The 17,856-nt window shown below is 54.5% G+C and overlaps 1 protein-coding gene and 1 pseudogene across 13 annotated transcripts in view; both read left to right on the top strand.

The window, feature by feature from the left end:
• The window catches only part of LOC139393264 (inactive histone-lysine N-methyltransferase 2E-like), a 39,594-nt gene extending 25,738 nt beyond the window's left edge, over window positions 1–13,856 (top strand). For 7 of the 13 annotated variants that reach the window (XM_071141760.1, XM_071141758.1, XM_071141753.1 and 4 more), the window contains exons 11-22: window positions 764–1,025; window positions 5,739–5,843; window positions 7,443–7,514; window positions 8,042–8,215; window positions 8,374–8,709; window positions 8,869–9,162; window positions 9,432–9,600; window positions 9,713–9,948; window positions 10,035–10,631; window positions 10,737–11,100; window positions 11,178–11,254; window positions 11,631–13,856. In XM_071141760.1, coding sequence (XP_070997861.1) covers window positions 764–1,025; window positions 5,739–5,843; window positions 7,443–7,514; window positions 8,042–8,215; window positions 8,374–8,709; window positions 8,869–9,162; window positions 9,432–9,600; window positions 9,713–9,948; window positions 10,035–10,631; window positions 10,737–11,100; window positions 11,178–11,254; window positions 11,631–12,665 — 3,721 coding nt within the window. In that variant the 3' untranslated portion in view covers window positions 12,666–13,856. The remainder of the gene's footprint in view (window positions 1–763; window positions 1,026–5,738; window positions 5,844–7,442; window positions 7,515–8,041; window positions 8,216–8,373; window positions 8,710–8,868; window positions 9,163–9,431; window positions 9,601–9,712; window positions 9,949–10,034; window positions 10,632–10,736; window positions 11,101–11,177; window positions 11,255–11,630) is intronic. The other 6 variants (XM_071141754.1, XM_071141764.1, XM_071141761.1 and 3 more) reach the window with 3 other exon arrangements.
• A 1,429-nt stretch (window positions 13,857–15,285) lies between these two features.
• Window positions 15,286–16,843, top strand: LOC139392936 (E3 ubiquitin-protein ligase TRIM39-like; annotated as a pseudogene).
• Window positions 16,844–17,856: the final 1,013 nt, after the last annotated feature.

The following is a 17,856-nucleotide window of genomic DNA, read 5'->3' as shown; positions in this document are numbered from 1 at the left end:
TCTCTCTCTCTCTCTCGGTCTTTCTTTCCCTCTCTCTCTCTCTCTCTCTCTCGGTCTTTCTTTCCCACCCTCTCTCTCTCTCTCTCTTGGTCTTTCTTTCCCACCCCCTCCCTCTCTCTCTCTCGGTCTTTCTTTCCCACCCCCCCTCTCTCTCTCTCTCTGTCTTTCTTTCCCACCCACCCCTCTCTCTCTCTCTCTGTCTTTCTTTCTTTCCCACCCACCCCTCTCTCTCTCTCTCGGTCTTTCTTTCCCACCCACCCCTCTCTCTCTCTCGGTCTTTCTTTCCCACCCACCCCTCTCTCTCTCTCTCGGTCTTTCTTTCCCACCCCCCCCTCTCTCTCTCTCGGTCTTTCTTTCCCACCCACCCCTCTCTCTCTCTCTCGGTCTTTCTTTCCCACCCACCCCTCTCTCTCTCTCTCGGTCTTTCTTTCCCACCCACCCCTCTCTCTCTCTCTCTCGGTCTTTCTTTCCCACCCCCCCCCTCTCTCTCTCTCGGTCTTTCTTTCCCTCCCACCCACCCCTCTCTCTCTCTCTCGGTCTTTCTTTCCCACCCCCCCCCCCCCTCTCTCTCTCTTTCTTTCCCACTCTCTCTCTCTCTCTCTCTCTCTCTCTCTCTCTCTCTCTCTCTCTCTCTCTCTCTCTCTCTCTCGGTCTTTCTCCCCCCCCCCCCCCCCCCCTCTCACTCGCTCTCTCTCTCTCTCTGTCTTTCTTCCCCCCCCCTCTCTCTCTCTCTCTCTCTCGGTTCTTCCTTCTCCCCCTCTAGTAAATACAAGGTGGATTGTGCATGTGTGAGGGGGAACCCAGAGTGCCCGGTGCTGAAGTACAACCTGGAGCCCACCGAGAACCTGGAGGCCAGCAGCCGCCGGCGGGGCCGCAAGGACAAGGAGCCCATGATGCAGCGAGTGGACCACCTGGACCTGAACCAGAACATGACCCTGGACTGCGACGGCAGGACCAAGGGTCTGGGGGCCGACGGCAAGCAGAGGAAGCTATCGCCCCTCCGCCTCTCTATCTCCAACAACCAGGTAAGATTTCCCTGGCAACACAACTCACCTCAATCCATGTCTCCATCACACACACCCCCTATCCCCTCACGCTCTCCCCCGTCCCCCCCATCACCACACGCTCCCCCCGTCCCCATCACCACACGCTTCCCCCCCATCACCACACGCTCCCCCCCGTCCCCCCATCACCACACGCTCCCCCCCCCGTCCCCCCATCACCACACGCCCCCCCCGTCCCCCATCACCACACGCCCCCCCCCGTCCCCCATCACCACACGCTTCCCCCGTCCCCCATCACCACACGCTTCCCCCGTCCCCATCACCACAAGCTACCCACCATCCCCATCACCACACGCTCCCCCCGCGTCCTCATCACCCCACACCACAAGCTCCCCCATCACCACACGCTCCCCCATCACCACCCGCTCCCCTCCCCCATCACCACCCGCTCCCCTCCACCCCATCACCACCCGCTCCCCTCCACCCCATCACCACCCGCTCCCCTCCCCCCCCATCACCACCCGCTCCCCTCCCCCCATCACCACACGCTCCCCCCCCGTCCCCCCATCACCACACGCTCCCTCCCCTGTCCTCCATCACCACACGCTGTCCCCCGTCACCACACGCCCCCCCGTCCCCATCACCACACGCTCCCACCGATCACCACACGCTCCTGTCCCCCGTCACCACACGCTGTCCCCCATCACCACACGCCCCGCGTCCCCATCACCACACGCTCATCCTATCACCACACGCTCCCCCCATCCCCCGTCACCACACGCTACTCCCCGTCCCCATCACCACAAGCTACCCACCATCCCCATCACCACACACTCCCCGCCCCATCCTCATCACCCCGTCACCACACGCTCCGTCCCCATCACCACACGCTCCGTCCCCATCACCACAAGCTACTCCCCATCACCACACGCTCCCCCCGCGTCCCCATCACCACCCGCTCCCCTCCCCCATCACCACCCGCTCCCCTCCCCCATCACCACCCGCTTCCCTCCCCCCATCACCACCCGCTTCCCTCCCCCCATCACCACCCGCTCCCCTCCCCCATCACCACCCGCTCCCCGTCCCCATCACCACCCGCTCCCCTCCCCATCACCACCCGCTCCCTGTCCCCATCACCACACGTTTCCCCATCATCACCACACGTGTCCCCCATCACCACACGTTCCCCCCCCGTCCCCCATCACCACACGTTCCCCGTCCCCCATCACCACACGTTTCCCCCCCCCGTCCCCCATCACCACACGTTTCCCCCCCGTCCCCCATCACCACACGTTTCCCCCCCCCCCGTCCCCCATCACCACACGTCCCCCATCACCACACGTTTCCCCCCCCCGTCCCCCATCACCACACGTTTCCCCCCCCGTCCCCCCCCCCAGTCCCCATCACCACACGTTTCCCCCCCCCCGTCCCCCATCACCACACGTTTCTCCCCGTCCCCCATCACCACACGTTTCTCCCGTCCCCGTCCCCATCACCACACGTTTTCCCCATCACCACACGTTTCTCCCCGTCCCCATCACCACACGTTTCTCCCCGTCCCCATCACCACACGTTTCCTCCCCCGTCCCCATCACCACACGTCCCCATTACCACACGTTTTCCCCCACCAGTCCCCATCACCACACGTTTTCCCCCCAGTCCCCATCACCACACGTTTTCCCCATCACCACACGTTTCTCCATCACCACACGTTTTCCCCATCACCACACGTCCCCATCACCACACGTTTTCCCCGTCCCCGTCCCCCATCACCACACGTTTCCCCCCCGTCCCCATCACCACACGTTTCCCCGTCCCCCAGTCCCCATCACCACACGTTTTCCCCCCCCGTCCCCATCACCACACGTTTCCCCCCCCAGTCCCCATCACCACACGTTTTCCCCATCACCACACGTTTCCCCCACCACACGCCCCCCCGTCCCCATCACCACACGTTTTCCCCATCACCACACGTTTTCCCCATCACCACACGTTTCTCCCCGTCCCCCATCACCACACGCCCCCCCGTCCCCGTTCCCCATCACCACACGCCCCCCCGTCCCCATCACCACACGTTCCCCATCACCACACGTTTCTCCCCATCACCACATGTCCCCCATCACCACACCACCGTTTTCCCCGTCCCCATCACCACACGTTTTCCCCCCAGTCCCCATCACCACACGTTTCCCCCCCCGTCCCCATCACCACACGTTTTCCCCATCACCACACGTTTCCCCCCCCGTCCCCCATCACCACACGTTTTCCCCATCACCACACGTCCCCCATCACCACACGTTTCCCCCCCCCCCCCCGTCCCCCATCACCACACGTTTCCCTTCCCCGTCCCCCATCACCACACGTCCCCCATCACCACACGTTTCCCCCACCACACGTTTTCCCGTCCCCCGTCCCCATCACCACACGTTCCCCCCCCCAGTCCCCATCACCACACGTTTCCCCCCCGTCCCCCATCACCACACGTTTCTCCCGTCCCCGTCCCCATCACCACACGTTTTCCCCATCACCACACGTTTCTCCCCGTCCCCATCACCACACGTTTCTCCCCGTCCCCATTACCACACGTTTCTCCCCCCCCTGTCCCCATTACCACACGTTTTCCCCCCAGTCCCCATCACCACACGTTTTCCCCCCAGTCCCCATCACCACACGTTTTCCCCCCAAGTCTCCATCACCACACGTTTTCCCCCCAGTCCCCATCACCACACGTTTTCCCCCCAGTCCCAATCACCACACGTTTCCCCCCCGTCCCCATCACCACACGTTTCCCCCCCCAGTCCCCATCACCACACGTTTTCCCCCCCCGTCCCCATCACCACACGTTTCCCCCCCCAGTCCCCATCACCACACGTTTTCCCCATCACCACACGTTTTCCCCATCACCACACGTTTTCCCCATCACCACACGTTTTCCCCATCACCACACGTTTCTCCCCCCCGTCCCCCATCACCACACGCCCCCCCGTCCCCGTTCCCCATCACCACACGTTTCTCCCCCCCGTCCCCCATCACCACACCCCCCCCGTCCCCATCACCACACGTTTCCCCCCCCAGTCCCCATCACCACACGTTTCCCCCCCCGTCCCCATCACCACACGTTTCCCCCCCCAGTCCCCATCACCACACGTTTTCCCCATCACCACACGTTTCCCCCCCAGTCCCCATCACCACACGTTTTCCCCATCACCACACGTTTTCCCCATCACCACACGTTTCCCCCCCATCCCCATCACCACACGTTTCCCCCCCCCCCGTCCCGTCCCCATCACCACACGTTTCTCCCCCCATCACCACACGTCCCCGTCCCCCATCACCACACGTCCGTCCCGTCCCCGTCACCACACGCCCCCCGTCCCCCATCACCACACGCCCCCCCCCCCCCCCCCCGTCCCGTCCCGTCCCCATCACCACACGTTTCCCCGTCCCCATCACATAACCTTCACCCACTGCCATTTCTCCATCACTGTTAAAGATTGCCTCATAGGAGCCTATAAGTTGTCTTTCCCCTTAAAGACTTTATCATATTTAGCTTGTTTTCCATTTAGTTAGTGTCCATTGTCCATGCGTGTAGCCATTTTTCAATGTTTCTGTTTTATTCTTGTTATCCATTAGTAGACTACTTGTATTCCTCTATCATCCATCTTGGTTCCCCCTCTCCCTGGCCCAAAGCCCACTCCTGCACCCAGCCATCTCTCTCACCATGCCGTGTCTAGCCCTCTAGTGGCAGATGAGACATGCTATCACGCTGTGTCCTCTCTACTGCAGGAGCTCCTGAACGCACCACTAGGCACTGTACTCAGTGTTATACACAGAGAGAAAGCCCTCTGTCTCTGGGGTGGTCCCCAACCTTGTGTTCAGTAGATACCTAACGGAAGAAAACGCTCAGTGAAACAATCTGAACCTGTCCAGTAAGAAATGTCTGTTTTCCTATTCCATTGCAAAACATTTTGTTATGATGTCCAATAACCCCGACCCAGGCCATAGGTCTTATCGGTAAGCATGTTGCTACTGTGGTAGGGACTGGTAGTTCCCACGATGAGTGATTTTTAAGGACTGATCTGAGGGAAGCACACAGAAGCATGGTTTGTACCCGACTCCAATAATCACCTAATTATGATCTTCAGTTTAGAATGCAATTAGTTTAAATCAGGTGTGTTTGCTATGGATGAGGTGTGAGCCCAATCAGGCCCCCGAGGACTGGCGTTGCCCAGGCCTGGTCTAGAATGAGGAACAGTGAAGAGGCTCAGACGTCAGAGATAAAGTGCGAGGCATTTCTATCGGAACACCGCGCACAAGCCATGAACTGAACACGCTGAATAGGGAAACTGTCCACATCTGTCATTGTGCGCAAACAGACCTTTGTGTGACCACAAGAGCCATATGACAGGGTAGTTGTTGGTTACAGGGTAGTTGTTGGGAGTGGGCTCCAAACAATGTATCACAGAAGTGAACCTGGTCTCTCGCTCTTCTTTGATAAGGGGTATGATTGCGTTTCGATGTTATTCTGACTGCCTAGGACCGACTACAAGCTCTGAGCAAGTTTGTGGACAGACAAACCCACCACGTCCCCAGTCAGTGTCCCCAGTCAGTGCCCCCAACGGTCACTCTCCCCCCTCCCCACTTACCACCTCACTACTCTAGACCCTCTAGTCTGTAGCCAGACTGCCTGTGGTTGGTCAGTGCCATGATAAAGCACCTCTCCCCCTCTAACAGGATCCTACAGAGTTAGAGGGTGTAGAAGACCAGCCTGATAACTCCGTTAGCAGTGAAGTAGAGATGGAGTCAGAGGAGACCATTGCAGAGAGAAAGAGGAAGATGGTAAGTTCTGTGAGCCAGGGCTGCAGCGCGCCCTGCTGTGTACAGCCCATAACCCCCCCCCCCTCCCTCCAATAGGAAAAAGCTCATCCTTGCTGGTATGGGTCACTGTTTGTGTGGTGGTGGTTCCCCCCACACCCCCCTGCTTCTGCTGCTGTCTGCCTCATTCTGTTGCTGTGTAGCCTAGCCCGCGGCCCCCCCCTGCTCTCTGTTGCTCACTCACTTCCTCTGGCAGAGCCCTCAAACACTCAGGCTCTGTGTTTTGGTCATCATTATACATATTTTCCTCATTTATTTAATAGTTCATTTGCTAAACCATCACACATTGCACCATTCTGGGCCCTCCAGAGCCACAGGCCCTCTACCCCCTCCTTCTCCTCTGTAATTAGCTGAGTAAACAAGAGCCCCAGCCTCAACACACGTAAGTACTGGAACTCTCCCTGTGTGTCTGAGTATGACCCTCATACAGAATTGGCCAACTGTTTTGAAATGACCAATTACTCTCTTCTCTCCTGCTAAAGAGCTCTGGTGACCTAGAGAGTTGGGCTCACACACACTCTGGCACGCTCTCCCTCTGTCATATACACACACACACACACACTCTGGAAATTACCCTGCTGTCAGCTCCCTTTCACACTACGAGGCCCAAGGTGTAAAGCGCTGACTCATCGTTCTGGCCAATGGACTGGCTCCCACTCTGCTAAATAGCCCTGAGAGAGAGAAGAGGGGGGGGGACTTCTTTGTTGCCTGGGCCTCATTGAGTCTGGGACATCCAATAGCCTGCCTCCCTCCAAGGGAAGCTGCAAGCTGGTCCAGGAGGAGGAACTCCCCCCCTCTACTGTGGAAGAAAGAGCTTCTGGATGCACTGTTGTCCTCTGACATGACAATCACCCACTGGTCTGGTGTATGTATGGTGTTCAACCACACATCCACAACAATGCCCTGTCCGCATGGGCTCTTAACACTGGTGATGTCTGTGTGTGTTAGGCATGGTATGTCTCCCACACTCATGTTAAAGATCCGGCTTGGTGCCAGGGATACAGACACGGCATGGAACACACAGTTAAAATATTAGTTGCAGTAATGTTCAGTTTTGGGTGTTGCAGATGGTATGTAGTTGCTTGTCATCAACCTTGGTGAAAGTTGGTGATTGGGTTGGTTGCTATTGTCTTGGTTTTCTTTCCTTGTGTCGTGGGTTCAGTATGTGGTTTATGACACTGTGGTGAGGTGGTGAAAATGTGGCTGAGTTCCAGTGGTGGTGGGTTGTGTTGAAATCACTGTTCATTCATTCAGCCCAAATAAAGTATTCCTACTGGATATGCTGGTGTAAGCAGACAAGGTGAAGACTGGACACAGGTCTACAGGCATAAGGCAGCCATTCTCCCTATCTGCCCCCCTCTTCTCTCCCCTCTTTCATAACCCTGTAGTGGCCAGGTCACCTCTCCACACCCCCACCTGTCTGAGGATCCCTGAGGGTCGGCGACACACTGAAGCCCCTAGAGTGGGGAACCGTGGTGGTGTGTGTATGTTCTATGTGTGTTATTGGGGGGGGACCGGGCCTCTTGTCTTCTAAACCAGGCTGTCTCTCTGTAAACCATTCAGGCCAGCCCAGCGGAGGAGTCCCATCTGCAAGGCGTGGGGGCCTCCAGCTGTCTGGGACTGAGTAAACCGGAGGTAAACCTGACCCACCAACCCCTACCCACCCCCAAACATACCCACCCCGCCTGCCTGCCTTCCCCTCCACCTCATAGGGGACCCCACTGACTGACAAACATACTAACCCCCACCTCCATCTTCCCTCCACTGACCGGCCCTGTGGCAGACCCCAGTGTGTCTCTGCTACTGGGGGTGGTCAAACTAGTCTGGTGGAGGCAGCCGTGGTGTTCTATACACCCTGAATGGTTTGGTAAGGGTTGATGTTACGTTCCCACCTCCCACTTCCAGTTAGTTTGGTCTCACATCAACAGGGTGTTTACTTGTTCTATCTCCATTGGTTTTTCCTCCACTGGAAGAGGAAGTGGTGGTCCTTTTTCTGTCATTCTGCGCCGCCGCTGTTTTTTTCTCTGCCAGCCAGCCAGCCAGACTGCCTCTTGCCTGTCCTGTGTTGCGATAACTTGTCCCTCCCCCTCTAGGCCCAGTGGGTTCAGGAGACTAGGCCACGTGGACTAACGCTTACTGCTCTGTCCTCCTCTCCTCTACAGACCCGTGAAGAGAGGAAGATGGAGGCCATCCTGCAGGCCTTTGCCCGCATGGAGAAGAGGGAGAAGAGGCGGGAGCAGGCCCTGGAGAAGATCGGCACCAAGTCAGAGGGGGGCATCAAGGAGGAGCCCCCTGCCACCCCGGAGGCCGACATGCAGTCTCCTGGTATCATGACGGTAAGTGATAGTTGCCTCAACATGTTCGTTATGCCTGCACTCACCAGGTCGTTAGTATTAAGAGGATGTTGTCAATAATCTGAAGGGTTAGCTAATGGTGACTATAAACCCATCCAAAACTATGCTACTGTACTCTATCCTAACCCTGTCTCTCCCAGCCCCTGCTAGAGGTGAAGGAGGAGCCGGGTCTCAACAAGCCCACGCCGGCCAAGCTGCGAGGCAGCAAGCAGAGGAAGAGCTTCTCGCGGAGCCGCACCCACATCGGGCAGCAGAGGCGGCGAGCGCGGACCATCAGCACCTGCTCTGATATACCTCCCGGCTCGCCCGGAGAACTCCTGGACCCCCTGGCCAATGATAGCCTAGACGTAGAGGCCCCCAGGGACCCTGAACCAGAGGCCCTCTCCTCCCATGCCCCCGACATCAGCCCCCCTTACAGTGGCTCCCCGGCCCCTGACAGAAACCGCTCCGGGCAGAAGTACCCCAAAACTAAAAAGGTATCCTAGCCACGGCTCAGTGCTCACCCCTAAACATGACTAGTCACTATTCTATTTAGACTAATAGGAATGTTCTATTCCTTCTAGTGAAATGTCACTCAATACTATAATTAAATGCAGTGTGCTTCTGACTAAAGCTCTCTCTCGGTCTCTTTACAGCACTTAGTGAGTGAGTGGTGCGTCGACAAGCAGGAGCGGTCATTACGGACCCCAGAGCCGGCCCCGGAGAGGCCCCTGAGGATCAGCAGCGACCCTGAGGTGCTGGCCACCCAGCTCAACGCCCTGCCCGGCATGGGCCCCAGCCCGCACGTCTACAGCACGCCCAAACACTACGTCCGCTTCTCCTCGCCCTTCCTGGCCAACCGCAGCCCCACCACCCCTGGGGTGCCCACCGGACGCCGGCGTTCCCGCGAGCTGCCCGACACGCCGCCCACCTCAGGCTCCTGCAAGAAGGTATGTTGTTCACCACCTCACAGGGGAATGGAGAGAGTTAGCTGTCAGGTATAGAAAAACAGACTGACAGGGTTAACCGGGCAGAGGGACAGACTGGCGGGGTTAACCGGGCAGAGGGACAGACTGGCGGGGTTAACCGGGCAGAGGGACAGTATTATTGTCAATAATAGAGACTTAGGTTTTCTAAGATGTAGTGGAGATTAGTGAACGTGATTTGTATTTGTGGTTGACGTGTCTAAATCCTCTCCCTCCCTGTCTTCTCCCCACAGCGCTGGCTGAAGCAGGCTCTAGAGGAGGAGACCACCACCCCTCCACCCAGCAGCGGCCGGCCCACTCTGGTCATGCCTAGCGAGGGCCCTCTCAGCCCCCCTATCAACGGGGACTCTGACAGCCCACTCCCCTACAACGGCAGCTGCACCTTGCCAGGTGAGGACTCTGGTGAGGACTCAGGAATGTGTTTCTCATCACTTAGAAGGAACATAAGTCTTATATGCAAGTGTCTGTTTTTTGCATGTGAGTAACCCTTCTTCTCTGTGTATGTGTCATACAGAGTTGCCCACTCCTCTGAAGAAGCGGCGCCTGGGTCTGTGTCCACTGGACGCCTGCATGTCAGAGAGCTCCACCCCCTACGGCTCTCCCTGCGCAACACCAACCCGGGCCGACCTATCAGAGACGCCGGGTACACCCTTGCTGCTGGCCACACCACCCCGCGTCACCCGTACGGAAGAGCCGAGCCCCGAGCCTCTACCTAGCACCCCCACACACACACTCAGTGCCCCGCAGGAAGTAAGAGACACACTCACCTACAAACACACACACACTCATAGAGGGAAGTGAACAATGTGTTAATATCTCTGTTCCTGTGTCCACAGAGCGAGTCTTCCCTGGACAGCTCACCAGAGGGCAGTCGCAGACCCAGCCCCCAAGAGGCTGAGCGGCCACCTTCGCTGCTCTCCTCCCCCTGTGTAGCGGTCAGGGCTCCCAGTCTGGATGTGTTGCCCCCCCAAGAGGCCAAGACCAGCGCCCCCCTGAGCCCCCAGCCCCCCACCCCCGAGTCCCAGGACTGTGTGGGAGAGGAGGGGCCAGAGACAGGGACCGAGGGCAGCAGCGACACCCCCTCTACAGACCCAGCCTCTTCCTCCCTCCTCCCCCCCTGGATGAAGAGTCCAGAGAGAGTGGGTCTGTCAGGGCCAGGGGGTCTGTCCTTCTCCCCCATCAACTCTAACCTGAGGGACCTTACCCCCTCACACACCCTGGAGCCCATCTTGGCCTTCAGGCCTGAGGCTGTGGCTGGTGTTGTGGCAGTGACAGTACCAGTACCCTTGGCAGCAGGACCCTTCACAGAGGCTGCAGGGTCTCTCTTCTACCCCTGCCCTGAGGAGGGGGGAACGCTGGCCTTCTCTCGTTCACTAAGTGGAGACAGCACCGGAGAGGGAGGGTCAGGACAGAATCCCCCACAGAAGAAAAAGGTGAGTTGCTATATTCTCTATTCAGCCTGCCCATTCAAGCTGTGTTACGGTTCCTGGACTGATAAAGATACGTCTGTTTTTGTGTGATGTCATGTGTTTTCCCAGGTGTCTTTGCTGGAGTACAGGAAACGTCAGCGAGAGGCGCAGCGCAGCGGCTCCAAAATGGAATGCGGCTCGCCTGTCTCTACAACACCTACCCTGGTGGAGATGTTCCCTCTGCCCATGGAGACCACCCAAGAGCCTCCACCCCTGGCTCCTGCTCCGGCCCAAGCTACAGTGGCCCCTGCTGCAGTGGCCCCCACCCCGCCTGAGTCAAATACCCCCCAGCCCAGCGAGGACACAGAGCCCCCTGTCGAGGGGGAGAGAGAGGGGGGAGAGGGACAGTGGACCTCGTCCACCTCGGTGGAGCAGGCAAGAGAGCGTGGTTACCACAGAGCCCTGTCGCTTAGTGACCACAGCAAGGACAAAGGTACACACACACACACCACTTGGACATAACTTCTTTACTGATGATAGTTTAATTGTAATAATGTGTGCTTGTTTCAGATGGAGAGACCGAGGGCAGTGAGGCCCCAGTCAGAGATGGTTCATCTCCTAGCCTGCAGAGGACCCCAACCCACACGGTAAGAAACATTCTGCTTTCTGGCTCAAACAGTAGTGTGAAGTACATGCTGCTGCCAAGCACAGCCATCACACAGCCTATAGTGTAGGTCAGGGGTCAGCAACATGAGCCAAACAGTTTTGATTTTAGTTTTCGGTCTGTAAAATTCAGGAAATCTGTTCCCAAGTATTCCCACAAAGAATAAGACATGATGGTGTCTCAATGTAATCAAGGTATGACATGATTGTTATTTTCAAATACAATCTCTTTTTGTAGTCAGTTTGCATTCGTTCCAACAAAGATCCTCCCGCGGCTGAATGTAGTTGCCTACCCCTGATGTAGGCTGTTATTGTTCATGACTTACCCGTTCCCTCGCTCAGTCTCTCTCTCCTCCCTAGCCGTGTTCTCCTGGCCCCAGCAGCCCGTCCCAGCCTGGCAGTTGCCCAGTGAAGGAGGAGGAGAGTGACAGCCGGCCTCGGACCCCCTCCCAGGCCGCCCCACAGCAGCCCAGCAAGCCTGCCGTACCCAAGACAGCCCCCCTGACCCCCACCAAGCTACACCCTGCTGCCCCCTCACTCCTCCACTCCCCCAAACCCCAGGCTCAGGGCTCCCCTTACCGCAGCCAGAGGGCCTTCCTCTTTGCTCCTCCTCAGTCCCAGCCACAGGCTCAACCAGGGCTGCCCCCCTTCTCCCAGTACAGCCCACAGTCCGCTCCACCTCCCCCTCCTCCACCAGCACCTTCAGCCTCAGCGGCCTACTTCCCCAGCCAGTCAGCCCCCGCCGTGGGATCCTTCCCTGGGTTCAAGCCTGCAGTGACGTCCCCATTCCCCCCTGGAGCCCAGCCCCTCCTGCAGACTCTTCCTCCCCACGCCCTGCACTACCAGAGCTCTACCACTCCCCCTCCTCCTCCCCCTCCCCCACCACAACACCCTGGGCCCGGCCCGGCCCTGCTACACGTTAACCTGCAGCCTCCTCCTGTCCAGCAGCACCAGCTCCTCCTAACCACATCCCCCCAGTCCTCCCTCCCTCCTCCTCCGCCCCCTCCCCCACAGGGCCAGACCCACCAGCTGCAGCAACCCAGTGCCAGCACCCTCCTGTCACTCAACCAGGGCCTGCCTCTTCTTCCACCCCCACCCCCTCCTCCTGCCTCCTCCACCGGTGTCCCTATGCAAGTGCAAGCCCCTCACCACTTTCAGAATTTGGTGGGCTTTCCAACCCCGCTGATGCACACCGGCGGCACCGCTAACCCCTCGGTGCCCCCCTCCACCTACCAGCAGACTGGATTGCCCCCCCCTCCTCCCCCTCCCCAGCAGCAGACTCAGCCGGCCCAGGCTGTGCCCACCGCCACTCAGATGCCCAGCGGAACACGTGGGGCCACTGCGTCCCCCGCCCCCTTTCACAACGCTGGGTACCTGGGCACGGGGTGGCACTGACCGCCTCCATGCAGGCCTCCCCCTGCCAGCCCCTGTGAACTCACTCTGAGAGGAGCTTGACGACAGACCGACAGACAGCGGAACACAACAAGCAACAAAAGCTGTAAATATTTTCTATGTACCTGAACACATGGCCAATGGAAAAACAGGAGAACGTGGGATAAAGGGGTGCTTTTTAAAGGACAAACTGAAAACAAGGACCGTAAAACAATCTTATTAAGAGACTTTGTGTTTGAAAATGGATGATTCCCCCGGTGCTCATCCCACTCTTTCTCTCTCCGACGTCCCTCCCTCTGTTTTGTTTTGAATTTCCCTCCTGTGGCGGAGAGAGTGCCTGACCGTCTGACCGTCTCTGTCTGTTTTGGACTTCTATTGTAAGGTCCCGCACTTTCTGTATCAATGTACATTCCAGCCTCCACCCCCCTTCGTCAGTTAGTCCGCCTTTCACTTCTACTTCTCTTTGTCTATTGTCTGCTCTTCTACACCGTTTATTCCTTTTATCTAGTGGCTCATTATAGCAAACAGAAAGCTTTTTGTATAGAGAACAAATACAGAGTTATTATTATTTTTATTCCTCTGTGTAACAAATATCTGTGCACTGCTGCAGTGATTCAGAAAATGCTCTTCTGGGAGCCCGCTTCACTGCCCCAGGAGGCTGCACTCGTGTGTGTGTGTGTGTGTGTGTGTGTGTGTCTGTGTGTGTGTCCCGTGTGTCAGTGGGAGAAAGGGAAGTGATAGACAGTAAGAGTGATGGTGTGAATCGAGTGCAGTAGTCCTCTGTGGTAGCCAGAGTGAGGTCTCACCCGTAGATAGGACGTTAGCGGTTTATTTTTGAATATCAATGGTTATTTGTAGAAATTGTAATTTAATGTATAGGTGGTTCCTCCAGCTTCCTCCGGAAACAGGTTGTATATATCTGCTTCTTTTCTTTCCTATGCTTGTACAATTGGCTCCCATCCCATTTTGGAATCTGGTTGTAAATACGAGCGCTCTTCTTGGCAAAGATGAATGTTTCTGTGACAATAGCACTTTTTATTTAGTTTTTCGTCTCTGGACTATTCAGTGTAGTCTTTTATTATTTGTGTGTGCGTGTGAGTATGTTTGTGCAGAGGAGAGAGACTCAAACACTGCACTGGTTGGCTATTTTCATGGTTCATTATAATAAATCACTGTAATGACAGTTTTATACCACTGGTGGTGTTGTGTGTCTGTCTGTCTGGGAGAAGGAAGGCTGATATGTTGGCATCACTTTCAAACGGTTTAACGGATGCCTCCTACCTGACGTGGTCCTTGTTATCTGGGATCCTTGGGACGTCCCTACTCCATAGACGTTAACGTTGAAAATGGTCAAGGAAAGGGTTAGGTAAGGACTATGGTTATGTTTAGGGTAAGGATGTCCCAAGGAACCCCGGATAGCACTAACCTACCTGACAAGCCACCAGCAAGCTGCCTGTCGCCTCCAAATAAAACTCCTGTGAAAAGTCGTGGTTGGATGCTGTCGGACAACTTCACCATATCATGGAACCATAGAGACCTGAACCATCTTCAGCATGTCCCCTGAGAATTCCTTTAGAGTGGATACCTTTCAGGTGTAAGGAATGTGTACCATCATGCCAGCAACACATATGCCCATTCATTCATATTTCTTTAGTGGTTGCCTGCTATCTTATCACAACAGATTGTAGACAGTGTCATCAGGACAACAACACTAACTGCATCTAATGAGCGCCTGCCTCTCTTCCTGACAGGGATGCATGTTGGTTAGTGGTAGTTCCTCACTGGTAAGCAGATGGTGCGACACACCTCTTTGATCTGGGGTGCTGTGTGCATATCAATGCAGACACTCCGGTCTTGATGAACATCAATGATTAAGCAGGCTCTTCATGGTTACAAGTGCTCTCCTGTCCCCGTTACGCATGACTAACCAGCACAAATGAGCTTCACAACAACACACCACTCCTGGTTTTGGAGTGTCTCTCCCATGTTCACAAGTGGAGAGAATCCACAGTTCAGGGACATGTGGTCTAGAGAGGACATGTGGTCTAGAGATGGTGTTTGACGAGAAGTCTGCAGTTCAATGCCTGGCCCGGTTAGTTTTGCATGGCCCGGTGCCCCGGGTGGGTGGAGTTTGTGTATTTTAGACCATTCCATTGGTCCTTAAGTGAATTCTCCACCCACCCGGTGCACCGGTGCATGCAAAACGAAGCGGTCCAATCAGAATAGGGCTATAGGGGTTGGGCAAGTGGGTGCTTTTGGGTTGTGTATAGTTAATTGTTCCAAGAAGAGAGAAGTGCATTTACAACGTCATTTCTCTGACGTGCAGCTAAAACGCACAGTAAATTGTGCATGAGACCAAACTCCCCAGATCTTTCGAAGACTGAATTTCACTAACAGTTTATTTCTTTGGACCTCTTTTAACCGCACTAACAGAAAGAACAACACAAATCTTATCCACAAACACATGCAGGTGAGTAGAGAGATTAACATGGTCATTTGAAGATCATCTCTAAATGAAGTGTATTCTCCTTTTGTTCTGTGCTACAGTAGGCCAACGTTAACTATCAAGAGCTGACTGATTCCAGGAAATGTTTTATGGTTTTACCTTGGTCTCTGTCTAGATATGGCGTCCTCCAGCAGTGTCCTTGCTGAAGAGCAGTTCCTGTGCTCCATCTGCCTGGATGTGTTCCCTGAGCCGGTCTCTATTCAATGTGGACCGAACTTCTGCAAGGCCTGTATCAGGAAGTACTGGGATGGCAATGATGTGCCAGTGTCCCGTGTGTAAAAAAAAAACATTTTATAGGAGACCGGATCTTTTCATCAATACAATCATTTCTGCGATGGCTGCTCAGTTGGGGAAATCAGTTCAAGTGAAAGCCACCAGCAGCTTAAACCAACTCCCTGCCAAATCTGGAGAAGTCTGCTTTGACATCTGCACTGGGATGAGGGCTCAAGGCCCTGAAGTCCTGCCTGGTGTGTCAGACCTCTTACTGTGAGACTCACCTGGAGCCTCATCAGAGAGTCCCAGCCTTAAAGAGACACAAGCTGATCAACACTGTGGAGAACCTGGAAGACAGGATGTGTAAGAAGCATGACAGACTCCTGGAGCTGTTCTGTAGGAGTGATCAGGTGTGTGTGTGTGTGTGTCAGACCTGCACTGAGGCAGACCACAAGACTCACAACACAGTCCCTCTAGAGGAAGAGTATGGAGAGAAGATGGCTGAACTGGGGAAGATGATGCATTCAAAATCTAGAAAGGTCAAGGAGATCAAACACTCTGTAGAGCTCAGCAAGAGTTGCAGAGAGAAATATATTAGACAGTGTGCAGGTATTCACTGCTCTGGTGGTCTCCATTGAGAGAAGTCAGGCTGAGCTCATTGAGGTGGTCAAAGAGAAGCAGAAAGTAGCAGAGAGGCAGGCTGAAGGGATCATTGAAAAGCTGGAGCAGGAAATGAATGAGCTACAGAGGACAAGCACTGAGCTGGAGCAGCTCTCACACACTGAGGACCACCTCCTACAAAACGTTCCATCCCTCTGCACCCCTCCATCCTCCAAGGACTGCTCTGAGATCAGTGTTCACAGTGATCTGTATGTGGGGACTGGGAGGAGAGTTGTGTCCCAACTGGAGGAGACACTGAATAAAGAGATGGATAAAGTCAAATTGAAGAGGGCGCAGCGCTGTGCAGTGGATGTGACTCTGATACGGCAAACCCCTATATCATCCTGTCGACAAGTGGGAAAGAAGTGAGATATCAACAGAAACAACCAGATCTTGACAACCCAAAGAGGTTTTCCACCTGTCCATGTGTCCTTGGAAATAAAGGCATCGCATCAGGAAGATCTTACTATGAGGTGACTGTTAAGGGAAAGACTAAGTGGCCAGAGAGTCCATCAACAGGAAGGGAAATATCACTCTGAGCCCTAAGGATGGATACTGGACTGTGGCACTGAGGGAGAGGTATAAGTACCTTGCCTGTACCTCCACACCTGTCCTCCTCTCCCTGAGAGAAAAGCCCCAGAAGGTGGGAGTGTTTGTGGATTATGAGGAGGGTCAGGTCTCCTTTTATGATGTAGAGGCCAGGTCTCACATCTACTCTTTCATTGACTGCGCCTTCACTGAGAAACTATATCCATACTTAGGACCTTGTGCTAATTTTGGGGATAAACTCTTGCTCCTCTGATTCTCTCCTGTCAATCACACAGACTGAGGCTGATGTTTTGACATTGCAGATGTGTGGAGATATTACTGAACATAATGGTATCCTGACAAATACTCAGCATGGTTTAAAATACTGCACCTTGCATTAACATCACATATAATTTTGAAGAAGCCCTGCAAATATTGTTTAATATTAGATGAAATTGTTCGTCTCTTCTGTGGTCATATCTTAGATGTACACACACATAATGTGTGATTGTATTGTGATTTATTTCATGTCATCTCTGATATCAATGATTTAGCAGCCTCTTCGTGGTTACATGTGCTCTCCTGTACCCATCTTTCATGGCGACAAAGCTTTACAACACAAAACTCCTCACATGTCATTCCATTTGAAAGAAACACCATAGAGAAACACCATAGAGAAAGACCAAAGCAGTGAATGTTGTAATGTTTATTTACTCCCCCCTCCTGTTTTGACCCTCAAGTGTTTTGTATTCTTTGGGTAATATTGACATGTTTTTATGTACATGGGGAATGGTTGGGACAAACCTCTTTCCCTGGTTCCTCACCTCTTCTGTTTGTTTATCCCAGACTTTCATACACACACACACTGCATGAAAACTGCACACACACACTGCATCTCCGATTACATATACAGTGCCTTGCGAAAGTATTCGGCCCCCTTGAACTTTGCGACCTTTTGCCACATTTCAGGCATAAAGATATAAAACTGTATTTTTTTTGTGAAGAATCAACAACAAGTGGGACACAATCATGAAGTGGAACAACATTTATTGGATATTTCAAACTTTTTTAACAAATCAAAAACTGAAAAATTGGGCGTGCAAAATTATTCAGCCCCTTTACTTTCAGTGCAGCAAACTCTCTCCAGAAGTTCAGTGAGGATCTCTGAATGATCCAATGTTGACCTAAATGACTAATGATGATAAATACAATCCACCTGTGTGTAATCAAGTCTCCGTATAAATGCACCTGCACTGTGATAGTCTCAGAGGTCCGTCAAAAGCGCAG

The sequence above is a fragment of the Oncorhynchus clarkii genome, chromosome 33, assembly GCF_045791955.1.
Source record: "Oncorhynchus clarkii lewisi isolate Uvic-CL-2024 chromosome 33, UVic_Ocla_1.0, whole genome shotgun sequence".
NCBI classification, from domain to species: Eukaryota; Metazoa; Chordata; class Actinopteri; order Salmoniformes; family Salmonidae; genus Oncorhynchus; species Oncorhynchus clarkii.
This window is presented reverse-complemented; position numbering and strand designations above follow the sequence as displayed.